This window comes from Oratosquilla oratoria, chromosome 26, assembly GCF_046742065.1.
Source record: "Oratosquilla oratoria isolate Oo_2021 chromosome 26, ASM4674206v1, whole genome shotgun sequence".
Taxonomy (NCBI): domain Eukaryota; kingdom Metazoa; phylum Arthropoda; class Malacostraca; order Stomatopoda; family Squillidae; genus Oratosquilla; species Oratosquilla oratoria.
Window position 1 is genome coordinate 54487543 of NC_134802.1, and position 18096 is coordinate 54505638.

Here is an 18096-nt window from a genome sequence, read left to right on the forward strand (position 1 = left end):
ATCACAAAACTCCAATATTGTCCACCAAATTCCCTACTCTACCAAACTCCCCCAGATATCAACCTTACAGAGAAATCCCTCCCATGACATACTAGCACATCTGTGTTCAAGACACCATACGTCTTTAAAACTACTATCATAGTATAGGCATTTCAATGGCATTTTCCCCTCTTACAGAGCACATGGTATCAATTGATACATTTTATCCACTAACTGTCCTCTCCACTCACTTAGTACATGGTCTCTTAATCCAGCACTCGCCAATTGCGGCAAAGGTCGAGGGGATGGTGGTTCGAACCCTGCCACCAGCAAAGTTTAACCAAGGGCATGGTTCACTATATTCCACGCTACAAAGTGCTCTGTAAGGGGGACTGTCATAGCCCTCTGATAAGGGGGAGTTTGTGACATTAAACCATATCATCACATAAACCCACTTCAGGAATCGGTGGTGTTTTATGTCATGGGCCAATTCCCAAAGCGAGTTTATGTCCTGGGCCTAAATGTTCACACGAGTGAGAGTTGGTGAGTGTTGGATTAAGAGACTTAGATGTATCCAGTTTGAGATCCCATCTGGTCGCATGGTTTTTCTCATTTTTAGGGATTCAAAAAGTTTAATCACCTCTCGTACTTCCAATTTTCGTGTTTAAGAAATCTTCCTTTTCTTCATCCCTTTCTTCTTCAGAATCCTTTTCCATCATGAATACTGTTTGTAGACTTTTATTCATTATTTTAACATGCTTTCATACTTCTTTATATACTACCCTTATAAATTTTACATTGAATATTCCTTCTCTGTGCATCAGTTTACCTTTCACAAATTTGTAGGACAATTGAAGTTCATATTTACACACACTGATCTCACCTTTTATGAAGTTCTTTTCCTATTTTAGTCTTGTATATATATTTCTGTTTATCTGGCCTGGTACCAGCCCCTTGGGCCCACACCTTGAAGAGATGGGATTGTTTGTTGTCCATTTGATATTGGCAGCAGAGCATGGATAGCTCCTGTCCATCTTCTTTGGGCAGTACCATTCTCTGCTGTTTTCACACTTGGAGCGGCTGCTTGAAAGCTGGACACTGCAGCATCCTTGAAGACAGACCACCATACTCAATACTTCACCAACACTTCCTAGACATAAGATCTGATGGAAAAACCATTCCACATTTGGTAAGATTACACTGGCACACTTGCCTTCAGGACACCATCCAGTATTGAGACGGTAATAACACAGATAAGGTTTGGCTACAGATTCAAACTGCTCCAGATGCAGCCACCACAGAATGGCCACAGGGAACCTGATATATGGGGCCTTGAGTAATGATGGAGTTCTTTTCACATGCAACATCATAAACCTATTTTTGGCATAGGTTGGAACCTGCCTATGTAAGCACCTTCCTTTTTTTTCTCCCCATTTTTTCTTTCTTTGATGCACTGTTATCAGAAGAATCTGCCTTACATTTGGGAGCTATAGTGAAGAGCAAACAGTTTCCAAAAAAACAATACAAACAAGAGAACAAATGATTAGTAATCCAAAAAGGTGCTTCTTTCCTTGATCTATTGTTGCATGATGATATATTCCTCCACTACTCTCACCAACTATTATTATTATTAGTAATGATTCTTTCCATGTGTTCAAACATGGAAAGACTTGGTTTGGACAAATGGAAAGAATGAGTGAAGAAAGATTAGTAACAGAAGTGTGGAAGGCAGAGGTGGATGGAGTGAACATGAAGGGGGTGACCAAGGATGAGACAGATGAATGGGGTGCAAGGGGCTTTGGAAAGATGGGGATGTCTGTTGAGGAAAGAAGGGAGAAGGCAAAAGATAGGGGTGAATGAAGAATAGTTGTGTATGGATGATGTTGTGATGCATGGAAGGGAGTGCGTGGGGGATGGGGGGGTCAGAGAGTAAGTGTGAATATTTAGACACAGCCCAAAGGGATTTATCCCTGTCTTCACTTTTTATGCATGAGGGGACAGAGAGGGGGGGGCCAATAAAATGAAGCAGCCTTGCTGTGGATGTGCTGTGTCTTGCTGCATTGCCTCTAACCGTGGGCAGTGGGCAAGATGCAAGGATGACCCATCACCCAGGAGGAGCAAAGAAAAGAGGGAGGGAGGGGTGGTGAATGGGAGGGAGGTATGTGGGGATGAAATGAGTGGGAGTGGACTTTGGCTATTTCCCTTGTAAGGGAGGAAAAGCCTTTGGTATATGTATATATTATCAATTATTATCATTATTATTATTGCAAGGATGACCCGTCATCCAGGAGGAGCAAAAATGAGAGAGAGGGAGGGGTGGTGAATGGGAGTGGAATTATGGCTTTTGACTTTGGCTATCTCCCATGTAAGGGGAAAAAAAAGCCCTTGGTATATGTAAGTATGTATTTTTATTATTATAAAAAAAAAAATCTGCAAAGGAGAATGTATAGGGATCATACACTGCCAGCATCATAATCACAGAATGGCAGAAGTCAAGACTGTTGTAAACCAAGACTCCCTGTACCACAGTGTCCTACTCTAACAATCCTTAGACCACAACACAACATATTTTCCTGTTTGTTGCCAGTTACCTAAAAGTTGCAGGTCTTCTGCAAGAGAGACCAGGGGCAACTTAGTGATTGACTTATCGTTTCTGGCTTTCTTGTCTTTGTTTTTCTTCTTTTTGCAACTCCTAGTAGGCTTTTTTTTTTTACATCTGTAATTAGATAAGTCCTTTTTTTTGTAATTCTGTCCCACTTGTCCTTGGCATGTTCTTTTCCTGTTTTATAAAGTTTCAGGAAGATTTACTTTTTTTCTTCTTTTTCTCTCGTTGTGTGTGTGATTCATCATGATCGTGAGTCATATGCTGGACTTGTGATTGATAGCTATTACTCTCCCAGATGAGAGCTCAGAACTCATATATTGCCCAACCTTTGGGTAATGGTGTGACTTTACACGCACACCCTCACTTTGTGTTCATGTGTATTTACCTAATTGTAATATAAAGGAAAGAAGCAAAGCTCATTGGGTCCCATGTCCAACTCTTCAATTGATCTTATCTTGTCTCAAATTCACATACTGTACACTTTCATCTTGGTCTATATCCATAATTTCCAATTATTATATTTAGATTTTAACTCATGTCTTGTTCCAGCTTGGGCTATATAATCTCAGCTATTCCAAATATGTATCTACTGTATATGGAAAACTGTATTTCTTCACATCTGTCAGACATGTAGTCTTTCTTAATTTGCTCTCATGACCTTTTAAAGCTCTCCTATCCCTAATCAAGAGATCTTTGTTGATGTAGTCTGTCCCCATCAGCAACCTGAATACTATAATCATATCACCTTTTTGTCTTGAGTCTTTAAAAATTGGCAGACTCGGTGCTTTTAATATTTCCTCATATGGTTTATGTGCCTGGCTAGAAACCAGTTTGGTTACTGCCCATTGTATTCTATCACTCTTGCTTATATCCTCCTTTCTGTGTGGGGACCATACCACTGATGTGTATTCTAGTCTTGGATGGATCAGGGTTTCTATGATTTATTTATTTATTTATTTTTTTTATTATTATTTTTTTTTTAATCATCTCTTCTTCCATATACAGTACAACCTCTCATTAACGGACTAAAAGGGGGGTAACAGTGTCCGTTGATGTGAATAATCCGTTGATTTGGAGTGGTTTTTGGGTGGCATAGTGATTGCACAGCACTAAACAACATCACCAAAAACACCGAAAACTCAGCGAAAACACTGCAAACACAGCTAATTAACATCCATTAATGAGAGGTCGTACTGCAGCGGAAAAATCACCTTAATCTACTGCAGCAGTTCATATGTCTCTCCCACAATCCTGCTGATGTCTCTGTCAGGTGACAGGTTGTCTTTCATCAATGCTCCCAAATCTTTCCCCTGCTTTTCTTTGGTAATGGATTCATTTCCCAAAGATAAAGATGGTCTTTTGCAGCTATTGCCAATTTCCAGTACTCTGCATTATTTGGTATTGAAATTCATTGTTCATTTATGGTTCCATATGATAACAGTGTCTAGATCTTTTTGCAGTAGTATACAGTCCTTGTTCTTCACTCTTCTCATCATTTTTGCATCATCTGCAAACATGTTGGCTTAGCTTTTTGTACCTGTCATTGATATAGATAAAAAACAGTATGGGTGTTATCACTGAACCTTGTGGAACTCCACATATTACTGAGAGTGGGGAAACGGTGGTGGATGGAAATGGAATGGATGGGAGTAGGTAAATGTCTTTGACTTTACTACCTCCCCTATAAGGATGAAAAAGCCCTTAGTATATAGATAGATAGGCCTCAAGTTTAACTGACTGGAAACCCTCAGCTCTACAGTGGCTGGCAGTGGTCTCTGGGCCCTCCTATAGATCTCTGAGAAGAATTTTTAGTCTATTATCTATGTTGTATTAATACAGGACTGTTTATGTCACAGGTTGAAAAAGTGAACATTAAAGATAGAGGGAGTATTTTAAGGAACTGGTAAATGTGAGCTAAGATAAGGAAGATGAAATATTGGGGAGTAATAGAGTATTTTTTTTATTATTATTATTATTATTTTTTTTTTTCTAATCTAACTCACATTACTTTCTTTTTTAGGAGTATTTTGGAGCTGCTATCCCTGAATGTTCCTCCTCATACCCTCCTGGGTGTCTTGCATGAACTTTGGGAACCCAGCAGTGTGATGAATGACACAAACAGCAACGAAATTACAGAAGTTGAGTTGTCACCAAGAAGATGAAAATAAGAAGAACCTGAAACTATTTTAGAATCACATGAACCATAAGCAACAGGCTAGGGGATAGCTCAGCGTCTCCCATAGATGGGTATAGTTGGAAATTGAAAATATACTAATTGTAAAGATATAGCTATCAATCATTTGGTTAAGATGCAGAAATTGTAAAAAGATTATGTAGAGTTATTGTACAATGTTGCACCTACTTTTCAATGTTGGGAAGGAAAAAAATAGAGCAACATTATATTTGAGCAGTTGTTGAATGTGCATGAACTTTGAAAATTATTCTTTGACTGCCATTGGAGGGTTGATTATCATTAAATTAGTCATAGGTTTTGATGCATTAATACTATAACTGTAGGCCTTTAGTGCCAATTAGATTTCTATAATAGAATATATGATAAATGAGGGTTTAATTTTTTGCTGTGTACTGTACTGTTTACATGCTGGGTTGTGTCTTTTAGCAGATGTATATTAGTATTCCATATGTAGTTCAGTAATGTTATTTCTTGCACGCATACATCCATTAGAAGGATCAGTGATGGGTACTTGTATGTGGTGGTCTTGCAAAATGAATATCAGAGAGAAACATCTCCCTTTCCTCCCTTCTTCAAATCCTGTCAAGACCCTCACCTCTATCTGCAGGGGAATTGGGTTTGACACTATCTTTAGATCGGAATTGAACATAATCAACTTTAATAGCATTTCTTTCTTTTCACATTAATGCAAGCTGACAATCAGTGACAAATCCTCATTTTCTATTGGAAACCAGTGACATAGAAATGGTCCCACTCTGAAACAACATGCCTTGGTCCAGGTTCTTCCCCAGAAATTTATGGGAAGGCACAAGAACTTCTGCAGCCTGACTGCAGGTTTTCAGACGGTGAAATTTGATGCAACAATTATTATTATTATTTTTCTAATTGGGGAAAAAAAAAAATACATTGATAAGAGTAGCATGCATTTGTTCTGGACATAGCACAGTATTAAAACAGTACCAGTAGGAAATCGGTTCATTGCAGAGACCATATGCCTCAGATGTTCATATTGCACAGAAGACACAGAACACATCATTATCTGTTGCACCATTAAACCCATTGGAGACAGCATCTCTTCACTGAAAAATCTATAGGTTTGGCTGTCATATTTTGCTAGCTTCATGGAAACGTGAGGTTTCTGTGAAAAATATACTTCTTGTCCTTATTTTTCAATTTCTTAGCAGCAGTGGCCTTCTTCATTTTCTCATTCCACAGTTGATTATTATAGGTATGCAGAGGTTCTTTTCCAGCAATATTATGATCAGATTATGAGATACTATTATGTTGCAGTGCAGAAAAATAATCCAAATGGGGGTACTACTGCAAGCAAAGCACAATTATGGGAAGGTGAAAAAAAGTAATGAAAGAAGATCACATAGGTGTGGTGATGATGTGTTTCCTGATTGACTGAAGAAGTATGAGTTTGATTCCCAAATTATTTTGTTTGTTCACGAAATCAATGCTTGCCAAATTTCTGACTGGATAAGGCTGAGAGGCTGAAGTATGAATTGAAAGATGGTATCGCAATGTCATCAAAGGACTGGATTATGAATCCAAGGATGGTATCTCAATGCTGTCAAAGAGGTAAAAACACTGCTTTTATTGTTGATGTCAATGAACAGTTCAGCACATATGATTAAAGAAAACTGATTTAAGAGGGTTAGTTGATAGGTCATTACTGGTAGAAGCCCTTCATGAATTACCAAAATCTTTCCAAGGAGGATGAAGACAAAGTATTAATCTGATATTATCTTTTGGTAATTTCAACTATTCTCATTTCTTAACTACTGTATTACTTCACAGCCTTGTATCAGACTAAACCCAAGATTTATTTGTATAGTGTATGTTGTATGTGGTTGAATTCCCACACCCAAGATTTTTTGCCAAATATACTTAACCCTGTTTTCCAAGGAGCATGCTTCTTTAGATTAACACAGTTGATATAGGCCATGTTTTTATGGGACTGTTCCTATTTGATATTATTTTTGTTAAATTCTACATGTAATCCCACCGTTGACCTGGTTAAAAATAGTGCCTTGTAATTATGTAGCACATTATCAGAGATTCCACTCGTTAAATTGGATTTTATCTTATTTTAATAAGTGGTGTAGCATATTGTTTGGAAGGATTGAACAACTATTGCAGCATCCTGAAATTAAATTTATATTTAACTCCTTCAACATGGTGAAATATTTTATCAAATTCGTTGTGGTCATAGATTTTATTTGGCAGAAGGGAGAGAGACCTCAATTAAAACAAGATCTTGGTGACTTGAACCCCAATACAGCAAAGGGTCTTTCCTCAGTAAAATTAGGTCATTGATTGCCTCAATTAAATGGTAAAATTTGGCAAAGTGCCATGAACATGTATGATGAGTGAACATTCCTCCCTGGCCAGTCATTGTGCCCATGAATGTGAGGAGACAAAGTACAAATAGTTTATATACGTATATACATATTGTATATACCTACATAACACAGCTTGCTGATGCACTGGTTTGCACTTCAGGCTACCATGCTTGAAGTCTTGAGTTTATGCTGCACATCTGGTGTGAAACGTTTTGACTGATACTACAAACCACTGCGGTCCCTCTTCAGCTCTCATCTAGGAGGGTAATAGCTGTCAATCTGTCAATAGCTGTTCAGCATGTGACTCAAGACCATGGTGAAATTGACTAATATTTAAACTCTGTGCACATAGTCATAATGTTCTGACTTTGTTCCCATGACATTTGTATTGTTCAATCCTGTCAGTATGGTGGTGCAATGTACAGATTTTGTTCTTTACACAAAAGATACCTAATACCACCCTAGACAATATTTCTTCTTTACGTGATTTATGGGTCACTGCATTAGAGATCTGGGACAATGGATTGATTGATTTTATATGGGTGAGTGGTGGATTTGGGACAAAATGGGATCTAGTTTAACTGAAACCTTATGATGTTAAGAATAAACCTCACACCTATATAAAATTGTTAGAACAAAATTTGTATGTTATCTCGCTGGACTGAAAAGGTCATGATTAACATAACCAATGCTTTTTATATATAATTTACATGCTTATCCAAAATTTTCCTTAATAAAGCTATAACATTATCATACTGTCCACTTTTAGTAACAAACCTTTATGTCAAAATAAAGAATATATTGGACCAATTTTGATACGGTATCATTAAGATGGACATTGACAGCAGGGACAGAAAATGGTTAACTGATTTTGTAGCAAAATGACTAGAGTGGCCCAAAGTAACCAAATCTCTGGCACAATGGAGCCCCTTAGGGTACAATATTTTCAACTTTACTGTTAAACCTTTTTATGAGTAATCTCCCAACTCCAGAACCACAACTAAATGCAGATGACTTGAGGATAATAACCCAGCACAGTAAATACAACATGGCAGCAAAGAACACCCAAGTCTACATGAATAAACTGAAATGGTGGCTCAAAAATTACAAAGAATACTTCACTCCAGAAATCAGCATTAACATTACTTATTCCAAATAACCAATCAAAAAACCACCATAGTGTAACATTAGATGGCCAAACCCTTTCACTGGGAAAAAATCCAAAACTTCTGGGCCTGACATTTGATACTTGAACGACTTTAAGCCCACATAGGAAAAATTTGACAACAACAAAAAATCAACAAGAAAATAAACCTACTAAAATCCATCACTTGTACTGGCTTTGGACAACAGAAACTAATAAGCATCTACACAGCATGGTACGTAACAATCAGCAATTGGAATACAATTCACAACACTACAGAATGGAGCAATGAGAAAAATATCAGGATGCACCAAAACCACCCCCATTGGATCCCTACATACGGAAAACAAAATCCTCCCAATGGAGTACTACATGAGGATGACTGCAGCACAATTGTGTCAGAACACTAACATCACACACCCTTCACAGACCATTTCACAGGTACTAATGGAATGCAACAAAGGAACCATCCCAGTAGCATGTTGCTCAAGCATCTATAACAACCTACCACACTGAGATAACTAGATAAGCCCTGCAAGAGTGACTGCCTTATTCGGTACTCTGACAATGACCCCCAGACAAAAGTTTGTCCTTTGTTCTCTATAATGAATAACAACACCCCACCCCTACATCTCGCCAAACACGCAATCCCACACCCATAGAGTGGGAAGTGAGAAATTCCTGGTAGATCAAAATCTTGTCAGTTGTAGCCAGTAGCTGCTTTTTTAGCCCAATGCTGGGTCACCTCTCTGCCTGGCCGGGGCTGTAGGTAACCCTACATTCACACACAATTTTCCTCTTTCACAACTGGATCCTATACGGGGCACTGACTACATGAAATTAACGTTGTCGGCATCGTAGGAACTTTGATGACCTCAGAATCAGTCATACAACATTCCTTTTTGATTGAAGATAATCTTCATTCAAGAAAGACTAAATCTGCTCACTTTCAACTTCTACTATATTAATTTTCCATTGACCTTAAATCTGTCCTTTACCAGGTCTATCCATGATCTCCATCCTATCTTTAACCTCCCCACACCCTAGCCCCAGGTCAACCCCATTATATAATGCTGCCCAAGAACAATCCTTTAAGGGTGTAATATTATCCTTAAGGATAGAAATGCTGGATTTCACCCACAAATTACAATTCACCCAATCCTCATAGAAGTCCTGTAACCACTGCAGTATGACTTATAAGAACATAAGAATGAAGGAGACTGCAAGAGCCCATAAGGCCTACACCAGGCAGTTCCACGTCCATTACCACCAGTCATCTGCATCCATAAAGTTGGCATGTATCTTCGAAATTACGGTGCTGTTGGGAGCAAGATTAATTTCATTCTTCATCTCTGTTTTGCTTTATTTTTTTGCCAAACTATTCATAATTTTTTTATCTCTCCCTTAACTCCTGTTCTCTCTACTAATGGAGTGCTGAGGTCAGGTGATGCCCAGATCCAACTTCTAGAATGTATGCCTCAAAGATTCAAGTATAAGGCCTCATAGTACTCAGAAATATGATGAGAAAGAGAGATATTTTCAGGGCCCTCACATGGGGGGTTGGGCAGGGGCAGACGCAGGCGCGGGTACACTCATCTCGATTTTGATTCTCCTTGGATAAACACTTTTTAGTGGGAATTTCTGATTTGAATTATATTTGTGAATTATATCTGATTTTACATACAATTACGAGCAAAACAGACTTAGGTTTCTGGACCAATATCCAAGCCAACAGCATTATTCTTGGGGTTAAAATATCGGCGTATTTCAAGTATCGGTTATTGCTTATCGGTCCCCCCCCCCCCCCAATAACATTCCTGGATCCGCGCCTGGGCAGGGGGGCATATGCCCGGGGGCGGTAATTCTAGTCTGAACATGCCGCCCACAAGGCTGATAAAATAATTATAATAAAAGAGGTCAGAGAAACCCTGAATATATTACCGTAATATACGAACTTTGCGTGAGAATCAACAATATATGAAATAGTTTTCCCCCGTATCCTTTCTGCAATAGGGACATTAAATAACGTTTTAAAATTCTGTTTAATTATTTCTCAAGCCAATAGCTATAATAGGCAGTAAGCAGGGCTGCGGAGTCGGAGGGAGTCGGAGGTTTTAGCTGGAGTCGGAGTCGGAGTCGGATTTCTAAGAGTACTAGGAGTCGGAGTCGGAGTCGGATTTTTTTTATCCGACTCCGACTCCTTAAGTCCAAAAAAAATATTTTTTTTAACATGGTTTCCCTGTTTGGTTTTACCAGTTGCACAATTTAGCAGTTTTTGTATGGTTTTGCTTTTATTTTTGGAGGCAATAGTGAGTGTGTGCAGTGTATATGTACACTAAGTGGTCTCTCCAGATGGAAACAATAAACGATCCATCAATAATAAAAAATAAAAATAAAAAGATACACAATACTGACAAGCTATCGTTGTCAGTCTGGGTAAAAGTGTTTGTGGTCATGTATTTGTAGTTGTTTCCTGTAAGGAGAGTGAAACTATATATATATATATATATGATATTTTGTACTATACTGCAATGCTTTTTACCTCAACATAAATAAACATCAATTCGTGCTGCCGCCATGTGACGGCATTGTGTGCTACTATACCCGTTGCACTGAGATCTATATAATTATTCTATAATTTCATTTTATTTTATAATTCTATTTTATAGTTTTATAATGTTGCCTCATATGATTATATTATAATTTTTTGTCACACACCACCACTGAGGTAAAAATCAAAGCAATGTTTTCTATACAAAGGTTTCGTTTCTTTAAGTCTAGTGCGCTGACTATAGTACTAACTAATGTAAACAAACAGCTGCAGATTCTGCCTGAAGCAGTGTCTCCCAGTGAATTTTCTTTTCCTTCATTTTCGGTAGTTTTATCACATTTTCCTTTAATAGAAATATGCTAGATTATGATAAAGCTACTTCAGAATATGAAAATCATACATTTATCAAAGAAATTCAATGGTTTGGAATATACGAAATAGAAACAGGCTACTGATCATGGTTACTAGTGAATACAATAGGCCTACAAGTGAAGCAATGAAAAATAGAAATCAGAGTAAAGAAAATCACGAACCATTTTAATCTAATTCAAAACTGATTATGCTATAAAGACAATTGCAAATTAGGCCTAAGTGTACCAGATATTTATGCTTTAACCCATAACCATAATTCTATCTATCTATATACAAAAGGCTTTTTCCCCCTTATCAGGGAGGTAGCCAAGTCAAAAGGAATAAACCCACTCCCACCCATCATCCCTTCCACCCTCACATCTTAGCTCCTCGTGGACGACGGGTCATCCCTGCATCCCGCCCACCACCCTGGGTCAGAAGCAATGCAGGACACAGCACATCCACAGCAAGGCCGCTTCACTTAATTGGCGACCCCCCTCTCTCCGTCCCCTCACATAGAAAACGGAGGACGGGGAGAAGTCCCTTCGGGCTGCGTAAAAGTATCATTCACACTTTCCCACTCCCCAAACCCCCCCATCCTCCCATCCCATCCCTTTCTTTTCATCACAGTATCATCTATACACAGCCCTTCTCCACTCATCCTTATCTTCTGCCACCTCCCTTCCCTGCTCCACAGACATTCCCCTCTTGCTCAACGCTCCTGTCACCCCATCCATCCATCTCATCCTCGGTCGTCCTCTCAAATTCACTCCCTCCATCTCTGCCTTCCATACCCCTTTCACCAGTCTTCCTTCATCCATTCTTTCCGTGTGTCCAAACCATCCTAATAGTCTTTCATCAGCCCTCTCAGCCAACTCCTTTTCCACCCCAGCTCTCCTTCTCACTTCCTCGTTTCTCACTCTATCCAGCCTTGTAACCCTCACCATACTTCTCAGACATTTCATCTCAAACACATTTAAACTCTTCCTCTCTGCCTCTCTCAAATTCCATGTCTCTGCCCCACACAGCACTGTCGGCACAATCACCCCTTCATACAATCTCCTCTTTGCATTAATTCCCAAATGTCTATTTCTCATTACTTTTTTAAATCCCCCAAGACATTTGTTTGCTTCTCTCAATCTACAGCTTACCTCTACCTCTACTCCTCCCTCTGCAGCCACATATGCCCCCAAGTACCTAAAACTATCCACTTCCTCCAGCCTCTCCCCTTTAAGACTTACTTCAAACTCTCCACCATCCTCTCCTCTTGTACACCTCATCACTTTACTTTTACCTACATTCACCTTCAACTTTCTCCTATCACACACCCTCCCAAACTCAGTCACTAACTCTCCCAATGCCTCCTCTGACCCTGCCACAAATGCAGTGTCATCAGCAAACAACAACTGACTTACCTCACACTTTTCTCCATTTTCCGCAACCAATTCCAGTCCCCTGCCCATTTCTCTTGCATTTACCTCCCGTACCACCCCATCCATATACACATTGAACACCCATGGCGACATGACACATCCCTGACGTAGTCCCTCCTTTGCCTCAAACCATTCACTCTCTCCATTTCTGATTCTAACACAGGCTCTACTACTCTCATAAAAGCTCTTGACTGCTCTTAACAGCTTTCTTCCAATACCTGTCTACCCTATCATAAGCCTTTTACAAATCCATAAAGGCCCAAAAGACATCCTTACCCTTTCCTAAAGCTTTCTCCTAAACCCACACTGCTCCTCACCAATTACTTCCTCTGGTCCTCTCCTAATTCTCTAAGTTATAACCCTCCCATACGCCTTCCCAACTACACTCAACAAACTGATCCCTCTGAAACTACTACATTCACACTTGTTCCCTTTTCCTTTGAAAAGCGGAACTATACCTGCACTCCTCCAGTCCTCTGGTACTCTACCCTTCCTTAGACACACATTAAACAACCTCACTAACCAGTCTACTATTACTTTACCTCCCTTCTTCAGACACTCCGCATGACACCCATCTAACCCAGGTGCCTTACCTGCTCTCATAATTTTAATCGCTACTTCCACCTCATTTTTTCTTATTTTTCCCTCATTTTCCTCACCCATCACTGTCATTTTCTTTGCGCCTCCCACTGCTATCACCATTCCCTCCCTATCCTCCTCTACATTCAACAGTTCCCTAAAATATTCTGCCCATCTTCCCCTTATCGCTTCCTCTTCCATTATCATCTTTTCATCTTTGCCTTTTACCTTTTCTCCCCTACTTGAATCAACTTCTCTTCTTCTTTTAATCTCTTAATAGTAGTAAAAAGAAAACATTTAGGCCAAATCTTGTATATTGTGTAATGTGACCTTGGTAAAGACAAATATTGATATACTGGTATACGGAATAGTCTGTAAAACCCTATAGCAGCCTATTGAGTGACTACCGGACCTTAAATATTACCTACAAGATATACAGTTTGCATGATTTGGCTATGTTTCTTTTTGTAGGAATTGGTAAACAAAAAGCATTGGATGAAAGAAAAATTTAGATTATTTTGCCAAAGTTTCCTACTTTTCCCAGTGACGTAGCCTAGGCCAATTGTAAGGTCCTACCTGTTGTATGATAAATGCTGATTATGAGATAGGCTAACCTAGCGAATCATTAGCAGTTTGTATTATTTTTAAAACTTTGATGAAGAGTGTATATACAGCATATATATACATATATATATATATATATATATATATATATAATATATATATATATATATATATATATATTACAGGTGAAAAATGTAATCACACATTTGTCAATAACATGTTGGAACACAGCTGAGCTATCTTGTGCATATTTAATGGAACGTTTATGTTCAATCATCCTGGAAGGTATTTGAATTCCAGGATGATTGAACATAAACGTTCCATTAAATATGCACAAGATAGCTCAGCAGTGTTCCAACATGTTAAGCAATTTAAACATATATATATATATATATATATATATATATATACATACAGAAAAAACCTATTTCGGGTTCTTTAGAAAATAATAAATAGATAAAAAAAAAAAAAAAAAAAAACTAATGAATTAATGAAAAAATTATTCTTTTATTTTTATTTTTATTCTTATTTTTATTCATCTTTATTATTCTATTTTAATTTATTTTATTTCATTTTCTATTTAAAGAAAAATAATAATCCCAAAATAACCTTATAATCCACATTTACCTGTCTTTTTACCATAAGTTGTAGAGTCGAATTTGTTTTTCCTAGACTAAAGGCTGCCTCTATTCATAGGGTAGTCTAGGACTCTAACCTATATTTCTCATAGGCTAATCTAACCAACCATTTCATCACATTAAGATGATATCAGTTTACCCTACTTATATAAAGTACAAACTATAATTTTTTTATTTGCAAATTTCAATTGAGTAGTCTATAAGTTCTGTAATTATGAATAAAGCCTATTTTTTTAATGTTTACAAATAAGAAATTTGTATAGATTTTAGCTTTAACCTCGTTATTCACGTAATAATACTAGTAGATTCAAGGAACATATAAAATATTTTATCATAAGAAATTTTTATAGATTTAATTTTCAAACTAGTTATTAACGTAATAATACGGGTGTATTCAAGGTACAGTACATATATTTTGTTATATTCTTGAAAGCTTTGTCTGAATTTTTACCATTACAGTAATTGACAAGCCAACAATAGTTGTAAAATACTGTCTATAGATGTGCACTGTGAAATAATTTGTTGCTATTGTGCAAATAGAAAGCGGTAGGTCTCATTATTCCAAGTTTAAAAAATCAAAAAAATTTGATACGTTTTGTGTTGAGAAAATTTAATAACCGTCCAGTATAGAATAGTTTTATTGCTAGTTACAGGATATGTACCATTTATAGAAGTTTCTAGAATGTAGTTTGTATTAATATTTCATTCATTCTATACTATGGGAGTTATAGCCAGTGGAATGTATTTCTATTTCTAATAAATACTCAATAAATATATTTATTAATTCAAATTCCTGAATAATTTGTCAACTGTCAAGTGACAGATGATTTTTACCTTTAAATGATTTAAACAAGCTACTTTACCTTTGTTGACAGTCTAATTAATTCAAATTATGTTAACATCTAGAACTCTATCATGTACACACGTACATGACAGTGTAGACAATAGTATATATCCACTACGTATGCACTATGCACGTACGTCTTCATGTATGTAAAAGTCAAAGGAAGTGCCCTGAGATCAACTTTGACCAGTCTCAGAGGCCAGATAGGAATGACATTAGAGCATATGTCACAGCATTTGATGATGTTTGAAAAGGGGAGGAACAACAGCAGATATGAACAATGTGCACAGGGGAAGGTTGTCTCTCTCTTTCCTGAACTGATTCCTGGTTTTTATGGTAACATGGTAAAATTAATTCTGCAGTAAGTACTAGGTAGGCCATTCTCCATTAACCTTTCCTCATCATGATTTGTCACATCTTTTCCTAATATTGTGATAGAAGGTTTATGAGATTGGACAAATGAAATAACAGATGATTTTTTTTTTTGGGGGGAAGGGGAGGGGCACAAAGGAAAAAGAAGATATCTAGCTTGAAGTGGCAACTCTGCCATGACAGATTTGAAAGTGCTCATAAGCTGGTAGATGATCATGAGCATAAATAATACCATTATATATTTAATATATGTATGTTTATACGAATATACGTGCTTGTGTGCATATACATATATAAAGCTGGTTGAGTGTATATGTGAGTACATTTATCATACTAGTGAATGTTTCACGTAAAAAATAATATACATGAAAAATATTTATAAAATGCTTGCTGAATAGGTGTGGGAGGCTGGTATATGAATCTGGAGAATAGATTTCCACAAAGGGGTCAAGGAGTTAAGGAGTCGGGAGTCGGAGTCGGGAGTCGGAGTCGGATTCGGGAGTCGGAGTCGGAGTCGGAGTCGGAGTTGATTATTCGATTTAAATATAAATCCAATCATATTGATCAAGTTCTTTCCTCTGAATGATCTGGTTGGCTGTCCGTCTCCATCTGGATGCCCGGGGTCACCGTTTCTTTCAACGGCGACTTCGCACGCCGCTACTCTCCTCTTTTCCTCTCTGCCTCTGTCCGTTACGTGGTGTCGTGCGCGGTCGGAAGGCATCGTACAGCGAGCACGGTAAGTTGAACAGGAAACCCGATGTTTATGTACACATGAAAATCGACGAACGGTTGAACACGTACAACCTGACATTTACGTCATTTCCGTTACAGGAACAATGAACTGTTATAAACACTTTCCCAAACGCAAAGTACCAGAATGTCAAACGAAGAAAGAAAGCGCACCGAGATGATGAAATAATGAGCTGAAATTTTGTTCTCTGAAGACCAACATAAAAATAAGCCACTCACATCCTTGTTTATTAATTTATTTGTTTATTTATCTATTTGTTTGTTTGTTTATTCGTTTATCTGCTGATTAAGAAAATCTCTGTAAGGAGTTTAAAGGATACGATCGTAACTACCATATTTGCTGTAAGAAATTCATATATGCATTTTCGAGTATATTCATTATAATCATTTTTGTCTTTATTGTCCCACTATTATTATTATTATTATTATTAATATTATTATTACTATAATTAATATGATGATTATTATTATCATTATTAGCTTCGTCACTATTTGTCTTGTGCAGGGGAGGGAGCAGAAAAGAGATAAATGTGCGTGGAAAATGGCTGTGAATTCAAACACATATTAACGAGGTCTAAAGGGATTTCTCTTCACAGGGGAAGGAGGAGGGAGGGTCGCCGTGTAGATAAAGCGGTTGGTCCAGCTGTGTCTTGCTGCATTGCTTCTGACACGGGCGGTGGGCAGGGGATAAGAATAACCCTTCATCCACAAGGAGCTAAGATGAGAGGGAAATGGGTGACGGGTGGAAATGGGATGGGGTGTGATAGATGCATACCTTAGCTGGCTACCTCCCATATAAGGTAGAAGCCTATTGGTATATGAATATATATATATATATATATATATATATATATGTATATATATATATATATATATATATACATATACACTGAATGGTTCTCAGTGATCAATTAATATCTTTTTTCAACCACAAATCACTTAATTCCATGCTATCGCAGTCGAGACTGAAGAATCGCTCGATGGAGGCATCCGTTGGAAATTGAAACGTGGACGAGCCGAGGATTCGAACCCAGCTAACCCGTATTGTTGATAGCGTATTGGTTTAAGTCACTGTAACTTTGTTACGGGTTAGCTGGCTTCGAATCCTCGGCTCGTCCACGTTTCAATTTCCAACGGATGCCTCCATCGAGCGATTCTTCAGTCTCGACTGTGATGTCATGGAATTAAAAGTGATTTGTGGTTGAAAAAAATATATATATACATATATATATATATTATATATATATATATATATATACACGTGCATATACAGATGCTCACACTCCTACAAAAAGTACATCTACATACAACCTACCCTAATTTATGATATTTAAACCAAAGTTCATGCTTCAGGAAGTCGGAACATGCGACGTGATTTCCAGTTAAAAAGAAAAAAGAAGTATTCAGTGGTTTCCAAAAGTTTACAGAGAATGTTAATAACGCCACGCCGGGGAATTCGGAAGGAAGAGAACTCAAGGACAGGTGGGGGATTGCTAATCCTTCGGAAACCTGAATGCCACGAACATCTTCCGAGTGCAGTTCGGAGTGCCACAGGACGCAGAGACTCGTTTCACACGTATCGACTTTTCGCCGTGCGCCGTCCACGACACGACGTCGTGCTCAAATAATTATGTGTGTCTATGGACACTCTCGCATGTGGTCGTGACGTACGAAAGCTTCCATAGACACCCATGGTTACTTGAGGGGACGACGTCGTGTCGTGGACGGCGAAAAGTCGATACGT

General features: G+C 37.9%; 1 protein-coding gene across 1 annotated transcript in view; it reads left to right on the forward strand.

Moving 5' to 3' along the window:
• Positions 1-7881, forward strand: part of LOC143039594 (mitotic-spindle organizing protein 2-like) — a 16229-nt gene extending 8348 nt beyond the window's left edge. The window contains exon 3 of the mRNA XM_076209833.1: positions 4605-7881. Coding sequence (XP_076065948.1) covers positions 4605-4746 — 142 coding nt within the window. The 3' untranslated portion in view covers positions 4747-7881. The remainder of the gene's footprint in view (positions 1-4604) is intronic.
• Positions 7882-18096: the final 10215 nt, after the last annotated feature.